This window comes from Neopelma chrysocephalum, unplaced genomic scaffold, assembly GCF_003984885.1.
Source record: "Neopelma chrysocephalum unplaced genomic scaffold, ASM398488v2 Primary Assembly neopelma1_90, whole genome shotgun sequence".
Taxonomy (NCBI): Eukaryota; Metazoa; Chordata; class Aves; order Passeriformes; family Pipridae; genus Neopelma; species Neopelma chrysocephalum.
Genome location: NW_020897752.1, coordinates 869,272 through 884,803, shown reverse-complemented (window position 1 = coordinate 884,803; position 15,532 = coordinate 869,272). Strand labels below are relative to the sequence as shown.

Below are 15,532 nucleotides of genomic sequence, written 5' to 3'. Positions count from 1 at the left end.
ATGATAAATATCCCGATATCTAAATATCCTGATAAATAAAACCCATGAAACCCCATTAACGTGGATTACAAACCTGATTAAAACCATGTTTATTTATCAGGAATGACCTAAGCTGTTGTTACAACCTTCCAGCCACATCCAGTGTTTTCCCATCCCAGCACAGCCGGAGCGGAGGAGCCGTGGGAATGGCAGACGGAGCGGGAAAGCTTCCCATGCCAACTAATTCCAGGAATATGCCATGTGACAGCACCAGCCACCGCTTCTGTCATGTTCCCTGAGGAAGCAGCTCTGGAAAACCCACGGGGCTGCCAGTCTTTGGGAGCAGCCACGGCAGGATCCTGCTCCGAGCTCCCATCCCGGCGGCTGCTCCGCGTTCTCCCGCGCCAGGAATCCCCCCGGAGCTGATGTTGTGACAGGGAGAGGCTGGAACCAAACACTCTGACACGAGTGGTGCTGCTGCCAGGAAACCTCCTTACACAGCACATTCCCAGGCACTGAGGAATGGAAAACGGGGAAAAAAAAAAGGCAAGTGGAGCTGGGCTAATAAAGAATGGAAAACCAGGGGGATGGGGCTTTTCCAAGCAAAAGCATCCCTGGGTATGCTGCTCTCCAGCCTGGGAATGGCCTCGGGATGCAGGCTGGCTGTGGCCAGCAAGGCTGGAGGCAGGTGGTCATTCCCTATCTGGAATTTCCCAGCCTGGGAAAACAGGGCAGCACAGTCCCCCAGGAAGAGCTTCCCACCCCAAAACCATCCCGGCTCCCGAGCAGGAGGGGTTTGCCCCAGCTCAGGGACAATGGGATCCTGGGATGATGATGCCAAGTGGGTTGTTAACACCATGTGTGATCCCAACAGCTTTTATTTATCCCTTAAATCCTTATCCCATCCCTGCTGGAGAAGTGCAGGAACGAACACCTGCTGGAAAGAGGGCTTTTCCAACTCTTAAATCCCAATTCCAACCCTCTGGAGCCGGCTCGGGAACAACACAGCACAGCAGGCTGATCACAGGCACAGAACAACCCGGAAAAGCCTCTCCCAGGCTGATTTTAGCGAACTGAGCTGATTTTGGGAGGAGCAGGGAAACCCCTCGATCCCTGGAGCAGTAGATCCGTGGATGGAGAAGCTCCGCTGAGCTCTGTCAGCTCTTACCAAGCTCATAAATATTCCAAAGCACCCACCCTGCTGAATCCTCGTTTCCTAAATGTCTGAGCACAGGGAATGACCATCCCTGGAGTTTTCACACTCCAACTGGTGTTTTCCTTAAGGAAAACAAGACCAGCAATAAACTCAGCTCCCAAAAGGCAACTTGCTGCCAAAATAACCCTCCGGGCTCGACCTGGCCCGGAGGCACGTTTTGGTTGGAATGGGCTGGGAATAACCAGCCCTGGATTGCCAAGTCCCATAACCCTGCTCCAATACAGGAAAAGGAAAGAGCTGAAGCTTCCCAGCCAGCTCCTGTTCAGCACACCCATGGCAGAAAATCCCACTCCTGTGCTGAGTTATTCCAAGAGCAGAGCTGCGCTCCTGCATTTCGGGGGGATGCCAGAGGTGCTCTCTCCCTGCTCCAGGTGCTCCCTGCCGGGCTGCAGGTTGGAAATGAACCTCTGAGCACTCAGAAAGCTGCAATAAAGGGATTGCAGCAGTTGTGTCTCATCCAAAAGTACCTGCAATCCAGGTAATTCTGGGATGGATCCCAGAGCCCTGCGCTCGGATCGATCGCTGCCAAGCCCAACACAACCCCCCCAGACATCCCGTTCTGCACCCTGGTCCTGGAGGAATGCTGTCAGATTCCAGCAGGAGAACATTTCAGGGGCATTTCAGGAATCAGCCTGAAGCCAGAGCAAGGAGGAATTGCTTCAAATAACCCGTAAGGAAAAGCTGGAAGGGCAATGGAATGGAGCCGTGCTGGCACTGCTGGAATTTGCCTGCCCCCTCCTAAAAGCTGCCTCTCTGCCAGCTGGCAAAACATTCCATGAACCTTTTCCTCCTTCCAGAGCGCTTCAATTTTCCCTCTCCCCCCTCCTGAAATTAGTTAAGAACCTGCTGTTTATTCCACTTAATAATTATCCGGAACAAACAGCCGAGGAATATTAAATGCAGGCAAAAATCACCCCACTGGGCTGAAGCCAAACCTGCTCCTGCAAATCCCCTCCTGATCCCAGAAGGTTTTCCTACCTGCAGGCAGCATTCCCGGCCCCATGGACCCCAGAGCTCAGGCGTGGGTGGCACCAGTGGTTCCCATCCCGAGCTGCCTCCTCTTCTCCCCAACTTCCAGCTGCTTTAGGAAGTGTCGGAACCCGCAGGGCTTTCGACCTTCCCTTTTTTTTATAACCGTCAACAGGATTTTAAGGGAAAAAAAACAAAGGGAAAAAAAGCCTCCAAGGGAAAGTTGTTGAATGAAAATGAGGGGCTGAGCCAGAGCCCTGAGTCAGAGCTCGTTTCCACATGCCACAAAAAGTCCTCTCTCCAAACTCTGGCAGAGGAGCTGCGTCCTCACCTGGGAAAAAACATTCCAGGGGTGGGGAAGGACCAGCCCTGGATGGGCTGGGACAGAAAGGGCTTGAATTGCACTTGGCAATCAGGAGCTCCACGGGAATTCGGGTCTCCAACCTGCTCCAGACTCTCCCTCATCCTTTGGAGCTGCTCATCCCACGTGCCAGCAGCTCCCTGGGAGCACCAGGGGGACACTGGGACCTTCCAGGCTGATTCTCTTCCCCGGGTTAAATAAAAACCCTCTTCCCTCAGACAGACGTGTTAGATTGTAAGGTTGTGTTCCTTGAGGAAATTCCTATGGGAAGGTAAAGTTCCTGCCTGGGAAGGGTGATTTTCCCTGGAATTCCAGTGCCTCCCCAGCGTTGCCATCACAGATTCCAAGGGCAGCTTTCCCTGCTCCCGCTGGTTCTGTCCTACAGAACCTTAGACCTTTTTTTAGGGAGAGAAGAGGAAAATCCAGCACTGTTTCCCAGGAGAAGCCCAGTATTTTATACAGGCAACAGCACAGGGAGTGAAAGATCCGTGGGAACTGTGGGATTTGGGATATCATCACTGAATACGATGATATTTCCAGTCCCAAAACCTGCACCAGCCAGAGAAGATCCTTTGGAAAATCAAAAGGAAAAAAAAGCAGATTTTAGTCAAAGAAAGAAAACAAAGCCTCTGGGAATGTCTGGGATGAGCAATATCCTGTCTGTGCTGCTGGAAAATCACCCAGAGGAGTGAGACCTCGGGAATACCAGCCCTCAGGAATACCAGCACACTTATCCCAGCAAACCAGGCAATTCCAAGCCCTTGGAAAAACAGCTTTTCCTTTTTTTTTTACCCTTTTCAACAGGAAATTGTTCTTTTTTCCCCTGTCATATAAATCCTTGCTTCACCCAGGAAAATTAAGGATACCGAAATTCCATCCCCAAGGTTGAAAATTCCAATATTTCTCTCCCAGCACCAACTCTCTCTGTGTTAAAACAGCGTTTTTAGAGGCTCCAAATTCCAAAGGCCACGACTTCATTTTACAGGAACAGCAGCATTGCAGCTGGGTTTTCATTGGCAATAAAAAGGTATAAAATTCCCAGGAATTCCTCCCTCCCCAGGGATGAGCCAACACTCAGCTATTCCAGATTCCTGCTCATTTTTTTCCAAGCTTTCAGAAAAAAAATAAGTGGTATTATAATATCACCCAGCAGCATTTACTGCACAAACAGCACAGCAACCCAGACAGAAATCCTGCTGGATCTGTGTTCCCACAAAATCAAAGGAGAAGGAAGATGGGGAGGTTTATTCCAGGATAATTTATTGGAATACCAACCAGGAGGGTGGTGTTTGATATTGGTGGAGGGTTCATAAAAACAAGGGGGGGAGCGGTTTAATGACCCCACACTTGAGGTGTCCCTGGGAAATGTGTCATTTCAATAACAATAATATGAATATTATGATTAATAATAACAGGACAAAGCCTCAGAATTGGCCCCAAAGCTTAATCAAATATTAACAGTAAATATTAATAATAGTAACTATTAATAAAACCACACCAAAAAGAAAAGGCTCCAAGACAATCCTTAAACATCCTTCAATCCTGGAACATTCCTGCAAAATGCTGCTAAAAAAGCCCAAACCTCCACCATCCAACAGCCCCTGCGTTTGTTGTGGATGCATTTGGAGACTTCCCAATTTTTGGGGACAATATTATGACCCTTCAAACAGCTTCACTGGTTTAAAAGCTGCCCAAACGGGGCCTGAGGAGCCCTGGCAGCGAAGGGCAGCCGCTCGGTGGGTCGGTTCCCCGCGGGATTCCTCCCCTCTCCCGAAATCCCCCTCAGTTTTGCAGGGAATGGGGAGTGTTTGGGCTCACACGCTCCCTCTGCCGGCTCCCGGCGAGCCCTTCATTCCAATTGTCCTCACCTCAACTTTTCCCAGCGCAATCCTGGCTCACCTGAAAACCAAGGCAAACCACGGGATAATCCCTAAACAAGCAAACCAAAGGCTTGGAGGCTGGAAAAAGAGGTTTTTCCAAGGAAAAGGGCAGCTGCTCCTCCTGGAACACCTGCTGTCAGAGGATAAACTTGGAACAGAGGCTCCTTGGGTAAAAACATCCCATGGGATTTATCCAAATTTGCCTGAGATGATTCATTGGCAAGAATTCCTGTTCACCAGGAGATCCTGGGAATAACTGTCACCTCTTCCTTTGTTAAGAGACCACGGGAGCTCTGGAGCTCTTGGACAAGCCCTTGGAAAGCTGCAGATTCTGAGGGCAGCCTGGAAAAGCATCCCAGCATTCCTTATGTTCCACATCTCCGACCTCCCAGAGCCACCAAACCCAGTTCATCCACAAACGGAGGGAATTCATAACGGAACCACGAGGCAAACACACAGGGCTGGCCCAAAATCCCCATGGAAAACGAGCCTGGAAACACAACTCCTGGAATTTCCGCCTTGCATTCCCATCCTGCCCGGTGCCCATTCCCGAGTTCAAACTGCCCCAGCGGGATAACGGAATGAAAAGCTGGGAAGTATCTTAGGGAAGGGTTCGGTGACAGAAGCAGAGGCATCCAAACATTTCGGGAGACTTAATTCCTGATTTTCTGACAGGCTGCATCGTGGGGTTATTTTGTGAAAACTCCAAGCTTTTCTTTGCACAGATGAATCCCAACAGCTGCTCCCGGCCCAATTCCCACCCGGAGGGACCCGCATTCCCGAAGTGCCCCCCTGTCCAGCAAACAGGGAAAGCGGGAGCCCACCTGGCCACGACTTCCTTGGCTGGAAAAGCCCTGGATCACATCCACCCCCTCCAGCTGAGCAGGCAGCTGGGAAAGCTGGGAAAGCAGGAAAATGGCATTTCCTACGCAGGCACACTCGGGATGGGGGTCGGACCTTCGCATCCTCCCTCTCCAGGATTTTGAGCTTCTTCCCTCTCCCTCTCCTGTCACAGGGTCCTTCCTTTCCTGTCTTAGGAAACTTGGGGGGAACTAAGGATCATGGAATCATGGAATGGGTTGGGAGGAACCTTAAAGCCCATCCAGTGCCACCCCCTGCCATGGGCAGGAACACCTTCCACTAGCCCAGGTTGCTCCAAGCCCCATCCAACCTGGCCTTGGACACTTCCAGGGATCCAGGGGCAGCCACAGCTTCTCTGGGCACCCTGTGCCAGGGCCTCCCCACCCTCACAGTCAGGAATTCCTTCCCAAAATCCCATCTAAACCTCTTAGATCCTAGAGTAGGATCTTTGAGACCTTCCTGCTCCTGAATAAGGCAGAGAGGAGCAACAGGACCGGGAATTAGTGGGAGGAGGGAAGCAAATTGCACGAGCCTTGTTCCCAAAACCTCGTCGAGAGATGGACACACGACTTCCTTCAGAAACTCCCGGCACTTCCAGAGGCTCAGTGAGCACTAACACCCCACTGTGGTGTTGTCCATGGAATCCAGGTAATCTCTGGTGGGACAACCAGTCAGGATTTAGGTTTCCAGCACTGCTGCAAAGCTCAGGTTCAGTGTTTCTCGGTGGGAATGGAGGAGGGAGTGCCAGTGCCTGGGAAAGGAAGCCAAGGAACCCCCAAGGTCCAGGTTCTCCAGGGCAGGTGCTTCTGGTCAAGCTCTGTTTCCCCCCACAGCGTGGCCTTGGGCAGCACATGAGCATCAATCATGGAACCAGGGAATTGTTGAGGTTGGAAGAGCCCTCCAAGACCATCGAGTCCAACTATTCCCCAGCACTGCCGTGGTCACCCCAAACATGTCCCCAGGGGCCACAGCCGCGGGTTTGTTAAATCCCTCCAGGGGTGGGGACTCCAAACCTCCCTGTGTAGCTGTGCCAGTGCCTGACCACCCTTTCCAGGGAGAAATTCCTCCTGACATCCAACCTGAGCCTCCCCTGGCACAGCTGGAGGCCGTTCCCTCTCCTCCTGTCCCTTGTTCCCTGGGAGCAGAGCCCGACCCCCCCCAGCTCCCCCCTCCTGTCAGGGGGTTGCAGAGCCAGAAGGTCCCCCCTGAGCCTCCTTTTCTCCAGGCTGAGCCCCCCCAGCTCCCTCAGCCGCTCCTGCTGCTCCAGCCCCTTCCCAGCTCCGTTCCCTTCCCTGCACACGCTCCAGCCCCTCCGTGTCCTCCTTGTCCGGAGGGTCCCAGCGGTGCCCCCGGGGCTGGAGGTGCCCCATCTCACCCCGCTGGGCACAGCCGGGATCGTGTCCAGCCCCTGCCACCAGCGAAGGAGGACTCGGGAAGGGAGAAATTGCCACTTTTCCAACCCAAATTCACTGAGCACAACGTCCCTCTGTGCACTGTGGAACATGAGTGAGGAGCAGCCCGGGGACATTTCACCTGCAGCGAGGCCGAGCCCAAGGATCCTTCTGAGCCACAAAAAAAGAAGGATACACTGGAAGAAAACACGTTTTGGTGCAGACTGGGCAGCCAAGGTTTAATTTCCATCGATTCCCGGAGCTCTCAGCTGGAATGCTGAGCGGGCAGCAGCGCTGAGGCAATGTTTTGTTAGCAGGCAGGACACCAGGATATCCAGTACCATCTCCACATGGATATTGCCAGGGGATGAGCACCACAAATGGTCTGGGTCCTGCTGATCCTGCCCACGGAGCCATGTCTGACACATCAACCATGTCACTCACGGAGTCACAGCACACACCTTCGTGTGCCACCTCCAAGCTCATCTGTGTCATTCCCAGTGGGAAGCCCTCGGTGGGAGCTGCCAACTCTGGATGACCCAGCAGCTCTGCCCAGGAGCAGGGCTGGTCCCACAAACGGGGGGGTAAGGACAGGTTAATGTGTTTGTCAGACACTTTGCAACATTAAAGACATTTTCTCTCTCTCTCAACGTGGAACAAAAGGAGTTTCCAGCCCAGAAACCCCTCTGGCCATGGAGCACCAGGAGAACCTGCCCAACACATCCTGCCCTCACACATTCCAGCAGCTCAGGGCCAGGCTGGGAAGCACCACAGTGGGGATTAACCCTGTTCTGCAGGTAAAGGAGAAAACCCCAAGAGGGTGAGGCCAAGCAAACCCTCCCCAGCACTGGGATTATGTCCCAGAGGTTTTTCTGGCTCCCTGACCTGTGCTGCTGCCTTTCCAGAGTTTAGATGGATGTGACAGGACAAGGGAATGGCTTCCCAGTGCCAGAGGGCAGGGCTAGATGGGATACTGGGGAGGAATTCCTGGCTGGGAGGGTGGGCAGGCCCTGGCACAGGGTGCCCAGAGAAGCTGTGGCTGCCCCATCCCTGGGAGTGTCCAAGGCCAGGTTGGACGGAGCTTGGAGCAGCCTGGGATAGTGGGAGGTGTCCCTGGCATGAACTGGGTGATCCTTAAAGTCCCTTCCAACCCAGACCATTCCATGATTCCATGCCACACTCATGCAAACACAGCAGGGTGATGGGAAGTGCAGCATTTCTGAAAAACAAACCCAGAACTCAGCTCTTCCCTCGAGCCCTGTGGGAAGGGCTGGAGTGTGCAAATTCGGAACGTGCCAGAATTCAGGGCTGGGCTTCTTCAGCAGAAAATATGAATTAGGGAGGACAACCCCCCCAGCAACCCCTGCAAAGTGCAGAGCACGGAGCCCTGGCCAGGCTGGGCAGGGTGGGGGGAGAACCCAAGAGCCCAAAGGTCCGTGGGTGTGTTGGTGTCGGTGCAGGGCAGCACCAGGGGCTGGACAGAGGGAAACACTGGTTTTGAGGCAGGACCAACTCTGAGGCATCACATCCCCCTGCTCAAACTGCCCATGGCAGCTCAGGCTGTGCAGCCTGGACAGTGGCTCTGATTCCATGGCCACGGGGAGCTGGGAGAGCTCTGTAAACACAGAGGATCCTGAACTGGAAGGGACCCACAAGGATCATGGATCCAACTCCTGGCTCTGCCCAGACACCCCAACAATCCCCCCTGTCCCTCAGAGCATTGTCCAAACCCTCCTGGAGCTCTGGCAGCCTTGGGGCCGTGGCACTGCCCTGGGGAGCCTGGTCAGTGCCAACCACCCTCTGGGGGAAGGACCTTCTCTTGAGATCCATCCCAACCCCCCTGGCACAGCTCCAGCCCTTCCCTGGGTCCTTCCCTGGGCACACAGGGATTGTTGCTGCCCCTCCACAAACCAGTGCCCTGGGGGGAAAATCCCAACCAGCTCCCAGCAAACAGTGAGGAACTGAGGATTCCCTTCAATCTCAGGAGGGAAGGGAAAGATGAATTCTTTCCTCTTCGGTGACCCAAGGTGAGGAACAGCCCGGGGGTGGTGGTGACACAACCCTGGAATAAAACTGGAAGGATTGCTCTGTGTCCCATCCAAGCCCAGGCCGGGGAAATGGGACTAAATCCCCAGGGAATGCCCACTCAGTGAGGTGTGAGGGGCTGGGAACAGCACCCACGAGCCACCCTGCAAACCCCCAAAACAACCAGGAACATTCAACCCAGGAATTCCAGTGGGCACAGATTTCAGGAGTCAGACCCACCCCCAGGCTGGAGGAGGATTTGCTGCAGTTTCCACCCATTTGGAGAGTTTGCTCTTATTTTTTATAGATTTTTTTTGTTCCTCTGTCAAGGGGAAAGGAGAAGCATTGGATGCCAGGGATACACAGGTTATCCTCCCATCCTTTAAGTCATAGCTCAAGTCTGGTTGTTTAGTGAGGCTTAAAAACACTAAATATTCAATACTGGGAAAGAGACAACAACAACAAAACAAGGCAAATCCCCATTATGTTAATGAGCAAATAAAATCCAAGGCAATGGTGTGGATTTCCAACCCGTGTCTGTCTCGTAAGGACAAGAGCAGCTTCCCAAGATCCCCGTTTGTTAAAATCCTGCCCCCCAACCATCACCCTGACAGGCACCGGACTGAGAACGGCACCCAAAGGGTTCAGGATTCTTTTCTAAAGCACAGATAAATCCCTTGGATCACTGCAGGCTCTCCAGAGTGACACAACTCGGTAGGAATGGTTAATCCCTGTCACAGATCCCCTGATCTGAGAAGTTTTGGGATGGACAGTTCTTCCCACAGCAAAGTTTTGACATTTATGAGCTGCTTTTTACCCAGAAAACCCCAAATCACTCCTGAAACCAGAGATGATCTTCTGCCCACTGACACCTAACGAGAGTCCTGGAATCCTGGAATGGTTTGGGTGGGAAGGGCCCTTAAAGCCCATCCCATACCCTGCCCTGCCCTGGGCAGGGACACTTCCACTGCACCACATTGTTCCAAGTCCCGTCCAACAAGAAGCTCCACATAAATTCCAGCAGCTCCACCAACTTCCCTGAGTCCTTCAAAACCCAAATCACGACAAGCCCAAGATAAAAGAGGCCAGGGAAAGGCTTCCAAGTGAGCTGGAAACATGGGAAGAGATCCCACGGGTCAGGAGTGCCGATCCCGGGGGCTGGAACTCCCCTAAGCAGGGGGGAAAGGGGGATTTCCAGTCCCAAACGTCGCAGTCGGAGCTCAGGAAACAAAGACAAATCTCTGCAACATTTCCACAGGCAGGGGGGAGCAAACACAGCCACATTCCCGAGGGAAGGAGCCCTGATTTCTGCAGGTGGGATTTTCACGCGGATGTGTCACCGTGATCCGCTTTTATCCTGCAGTTCAAAAGGAATTCTGACCTGGATTCCTAAACTCCATCAAAAGCTGCTCGTGGCAGCATAGCCTGAGCCTCGATGCCGCCACTGACATCCCCAGGAAACAGCAGCAGCTGGAAAACACGCTCCAAAAGGAGCTCTTACCTGGAGAAACACCCATGGAGCACATCCCAGAGTCCTCTTTCCACGGCTTTTATCAGGATTTGGGCCAAACCCGAGCCCAGCTCTGGCTCTACCACCTTTCCCAAGCCCTCCCAGCCATCCCGAAGCGATGCTGCGCTTCCAAAGGAAACTCCATCGGGGCAAAGCCTGAATGGATGTTTTTCAACAAAGCTCTCCCTGCCTGAATGCACAGGGAAAAACAACTTCCCTGGGAGGCGCAGCTCTGTTTACACAGGGAGTGGGAAGCCTTTTCCAGCAGCCCCTGCTCACATCCTGTGGAAGTGGCTGGGATGGGAGCAGGCTGTGCCCCAACGCCTCTGGGAAGCCCTGGAAGCAGAACTTTACGGATCAGCTGGGAATGCACAAACACACCATTCCCGGGCTCCCACCCCAAAGCTGCAGCCTGGTAAACGGGAGCATCGGATACCTTACGTTCCTGAGTCAGGGTTGGGATAATCCACACATCCCGGGAATCCCTGGGAGCAAACACCCCTCCGGAAGGCGCAGCCGACAATGGCTGAAATTCCCAAGTCAAAACACAGCTGGAATAAACCATCCCCACCTTCATTCCAAGCCCAGGCAGGGCAGGAACACGTGTCCTGCAGGTGAGGTTCCTCCTGGGGCTTCTCCAACAGCCAAACGCCAGGAAAACCAGAATCCCAGGGACTAAAGGCTGGAGGGAACTGGGATTAAAATTCCCAAATCCCACGTGCTGCCTGTAAAATCCACGGGAGCAAATATTCCAGAGCCTTTCCAAAGCCAAGAGCTTCACCTGCCACCACGGACAAGAGACACTGCCCGGGTGGAGTCACCTGCCAGGGAAAACTCCCGGGAACACGGCAGGAAAAACACACCCAAACATCCCTGCTGTGCCAAAACCAGCACGGGATGCGACAGAGGCACAAAACCCCTGGAGAACGGGATTGAATCCATGTAGGAACAGCTCCATGCGCCAGACAGGACCGTCCTGCTTTGGAAAAAAGAGTCCAAGGCCAGGTTGGATGGGGCTTGGAGCAACTTGGGATAGGGAAAGTGTCCCTGCCCTCGGCAGGGGGTGGAACAGGATGAGCTTTAAGCTCCTTCCAATCCAAACCAGCCTGGGATTCTATGGACCAGCTGGAATTCTGCCCAGGATCCTGCTTTCTTCTCTCCCAGTTGTGACACCAAGGAAAGACTGACCCCAGGGAGACACGACCCGAGGGAACAGCACTGGGATTCGGGATCGAGGAAAAGGAAGGAGGGAAGGGAAACGCCAAAATTAAGTGAAAACTCACCAAAATTAAGGGCAAACACACCCAAATCAAGGGAAAACAGCCCAAAATTAAGGGAAAACATCCCGAAATCAAGGGAAAACATCCTGAAATCAAGGGAAAACATCCTGAAATCAAGGGAAAACATCCCGAAATCAAGGGAAAACATCCCGAAATCAAGGGAAAACATCCTGAAATCGAGGGAAAACATCTTGAAATCAAGGGGAAACATTCCAAAATGAAAGGAAAAATCACCAAATTTAAGGGCAAATGCCAAAATTAGAGGAAAACACACCAAAATTAAGGAAAACCACTTCAAAATTAGGGGGAAACACACCAAAATTAAGGGAAAAATCACCAACTTTAGGGAAAAACAGCTCAAAATTAAGGGAAAACACTGTGGTGGGAGCACTGAGGGCTGTGGAGTGAGGAGATAACAGGGAGTCAGCTCCTGGATTCCCATCCCACTCTGGGACTTGTCTCCAGAAGTGGCTGCACTTTGTCAGGACACTCCAGCACCATTCCCAACCTGGAACTTCCCAAGGCCGCCTGGGAAAAAGGTGGGAAAAGGCCTCCTCCCACCCTGGGCCCAGATTTAGGTCAGCAGCACCTCCACCGGAATTCCCTGGAATTCCTGTCCCTTCAGCCAAGGGGAAGAATTCCAGCTGCTGACCTGCCGGGCTCCCGGGGGAGCTCCAGCCTTTTGAATGCCAAGGACATTCCTGGTGATCCCGAGGTTATTCCACACATGGAACACTCCCCCAGGCAACGGCAGGCAACGGTTTCCACCCCCCTTTTGTTCCTCCTCCAAGCATTCCTTGGAATTCGGATCGTTAACAGTGAGACACCAAAGCTCTGCTCCTGCCCCTCCTAAGAAATGCCCTTCCCGACTGGAAAACCCCATTGGAAAAGCCAAACACACCCGGGAGAGGTCTGGGCAGCAGGAGATAATCCCTGAGCCTCTCAGAGACAGGAAAACGATCCCAAATAAAGCCTTTCCCAAAAGAGACCGGCAGGGAAAACACTGGGGAGCAACACCCCAAATCCCACCGGCTGCTCCAACAATCCAGGGCCCAAATCCAGGGATTTATACACACAGGGCGAAGGGATGAGAGTGGGGATGTGGATTCACATGGAATTATATGGGAATAACGGGACACTGGGGGGAAACATGACTTTTTGGGGAAACAGGGATTTTTTTGGAAGGAAACATGGATTTTGGTGGGAAACGTGGCCTTCTTTGAGGGAAATATGGATTTTTGGGGGGAAACATGGACTTCTGAGGGCAAACACGACTTTTATGGGGGGAAACCATGGATTTTTTGGGAGAAGCATGGATTTTAGGGGGGGAACATGGCTTTTGGCGGGAAACGGATTTTAGAGGGGAAATATGGCTTTTTGGGGGGGAAATATGGATTTTTGGGGGAAAATGTGGCTTTTGGGCGGAAATAAGGCTTTGTGGGGGAATGGCTTCTGGGGGAAACAAGGATTTTTTGGGGGAAAATGGGTTTTTTTGGGGGGAATAGGGCTTTTAGGAAGGGAAACATGGATTTTAGGGGGAAACGGCTTCTGGGGGGAAACAGCTGCTAGAGGGGAAATGTGGATTTTTTGGGGGGAAAAATGGCTTTTCTGGGGGCAAACGTGGCTTTTAAGGAGGGAAACATGGATTTTAGAGGGGGAACGGCCTTTTTTCTTGGACAAATGGTTTTTTTGGGAAGGGTAAACAGCTTTTTGAGGGGAAACGGCTTTTAGAGGGAAACACGGCTTTTTCTGGGGGAAACATGGCTTTTGAGGAGGAAGTGTGGTTTTTTGGGAGGGAAACACGGTTTTCAGAGGGAATAACGGCTTTTTTAGGGGGAATCACGGTTTTTGGGGGAGAAACACGGCTTTTGTGGGGGGAGAGATGGGTGTGGGGGGGGGAAACACGGCTTTTCCTAGGGCCCTGAGGGAGCCCCGGCGCCGCCCCCCGGGGCAGGGAAGGGGCTTCCCCCTTAGGGGATCGGGCTACACCCCCCGGGGGCTCTTCCCTGCGCACGGACCCCCCAAAATCCCCTGAGGGGAGGGGAGGGAAGGTCTCACCGCACCCTCCTCCCTCAGATGTGGGTCCCTCCGGGCCAGGCCCGTCCCGCCCCATGGGCCCGTCCCGCCGCCCGGGAAGGGCCGCGCCCGTGGGAAGCCGCGCGGCGGGGCCGCTCTCACCTGCCGGCGGGGCCGGGCCGGGCCGGGCCGGGCCCTCAGGGCTGCGGGCGGCGGGGCGGCCGCGTCTCCCCGGTGACGGCCCCGACCGGCGCCGCCATCTTCGCTCCCCGCCCTCCCGCCGCCGCCCCGGCCGCGCCGGCCGCGCACCGCGCAGGCGCGGCCCCGCCCCCCGGAGTCACGTGACACGGGAGGGACAGGACCGGCGGAGTCGCCATGATGGGAAGGTCAACGCTCCGTACGGGGCGCGGCCGCCATGTTTGGCGGGTCCCGCCGCCATGTTGGGAGCGGCGGGCGGGCGGGCGGCGCCGCCATGTTGGGGAGGTCGGCGCTGAGGCGGAGGGGTCAGGGCGGGTCCCGCTCCCTGTCCCGCTCCCTTCCCGGGCTCCCACCCTCATCCACAGCCCCGGGAGGCACAGCGCGGGCACGGGAACCTCCCTGCCCAGCCCTGCGTGTTTCCCCCAGCCCTGGAGCCTCCTGAGGGCTCGGCGGGCGGGCGGGATGTGACCCGTCCCCGAGCCTGGAGGTCACCGGTGCTCTGTTGGCCATGGAGGTGAGGAAAGGAGGGAGCGGAGCCCATTCCCTGTGGGAACATCCGCTGTGTTTTGGCGCCAATCCCGCTGGCCAGTGGCGAGGGGAAGTTATTCCTTAGGGAAGGGGCACAGGGAGTCACCGCCGCCCTCTCTTTGCTCCCACAGAGCTGCATCCCACAGGGAGGAGCCCGCCCGGCATCCCGGGCGCCTTCCCTGCCCGAGGGGATGAGCCGGGAGCCTCGCGGAGAGCTGGGATTGCCGGGGACAGCACACGGAATGTGTCCCAAGTGCCCCGTGGAGGGCTGGGATAACCCGGCAGGAGACGTGGGATTCACCCCCCACCAGGTGAGTACCACGTTCCCAAAGGATCCCAAAGGATGCCCGCGGTCAGGCAGGGCTGGGAATGGGACTTCTTGCAGCAGGATGGAGGGGAACGCCCGGGAAAACGCCGCTGGAACGCTGCATGGGATGGAGCCAACAATGCCCGGCTGCTGGAAAACTCGGTGCCTGTTTCCCTCTGGAAAAATCCCAGAGGATGGGCAGGAAGAGCCCGAGGCTGCTGCGCCTTTTCCTCCCGCTCCCAGGGCGGGGGGACGGTGTTTCCCACCCTTCTGAGCCGCCCAAAGAGCTGAAATCCAAGGATTTAAACCTCCCCGAGCGCCGCACGCCCCGGGCTTTGCGTCAGGGTTTGTTTGAGCTGGAGGTTTATTGATGTTTTTAAGGAATCCAGTCGCCATCTGCCGGCAAATGTGGCTGCTCTGGGGGGAAATTAGGGATTTAAGGGCAGTTTCTGTGATTTCCTGGGTGGAAATGAGGATTTTTAGGATGCTGAAGGGGCAGGTGGGTTTGGAGCGAGGAAAATGAAATGCAAATCCCACCCCAGACACGTCTGCGTCGCTCAGAGCTTAAAATAATACATCAGCGTGGGGAATATCTTGGGGTTAAATGAGATAATTTGAATAAATTAGGCGTTTTTTGGGGAAGTTTGATGTTTATAAAGGTTTGGGCTGGTCCTTGTGCTCCATTAGAGCAGCTGAGGGCTTGGATGGAGAGACACAAGTTGGGGATGGACGAACACGGCAGGGATGAGAGGTTGGATTGGTGGCCAAAATTTCCTACATTTAGGGGCTGATTTGACCGGGAACACAAAATTATGGGAAAACATCCCAAATTTATGAGAGAACACATCAAAATCGAGGGAAAGCACTTCAAAATTTAAGGAAAGCCCTTCAAAGTTGAGGTGAAACACCTCAAAATCAAGCAAAAACACACTAAAAAAAGGGAAAATACTCCAAAACTAAGGTAAAAGACCTCAAAATTAAGGGAAAGGACACCAAAATCAAGAGAAAACA

At 54.1% G+C, this 15,532-nt stretch overlaps 2 protein-coding genes across 5 annotated transcripts in view; one reads left to right on the top strand and one right to left on the bottom strand.

Moving 5' to 3' along the window:
• Positions 1-13,758, bottom strand: part of FBXO42 (F-box protein 42) — a 46,222-nt gene extending 32,464 nt beyond the window's left edge. The window contains exon 1 of the mRNA XM_027693169.1: positions 13,651-13,758. The gene's annotated coding sequence lies outside the window, so the exon portion shown is untranslated. The remainder of the gene's footprint in view (positions 1-13,650) is intronic.
• A 207-nt stretch (positions 13,759-13,965) lies between these two features.
• Positions 13,966-15,532, top strand: part of SZRD1 (SUZ RNA binding domain containing 1) — a 23,653-nt gene continuing 22,086 nt past the window's right edge. For all 4 annotated transcript variants that reach the window (XM_027693185.1, XM_027693184.1, XM_027693183.1 and 1 more), the window contains exons 1-2: positions 13,966-14,200; positions 14,346-14,525. In XM_027693185.1, coding sequence (XP_027548986.1) covers positions 14,195-14,200; positions 14,346-14,525 — 186 coding nt within the window. In that variant the 5' untranslated portion in view covers positions 13,966-14,194. The remainder of the gene's footprint in view (positions 14,201-14,345; positions 14,526-15,532) is intronic.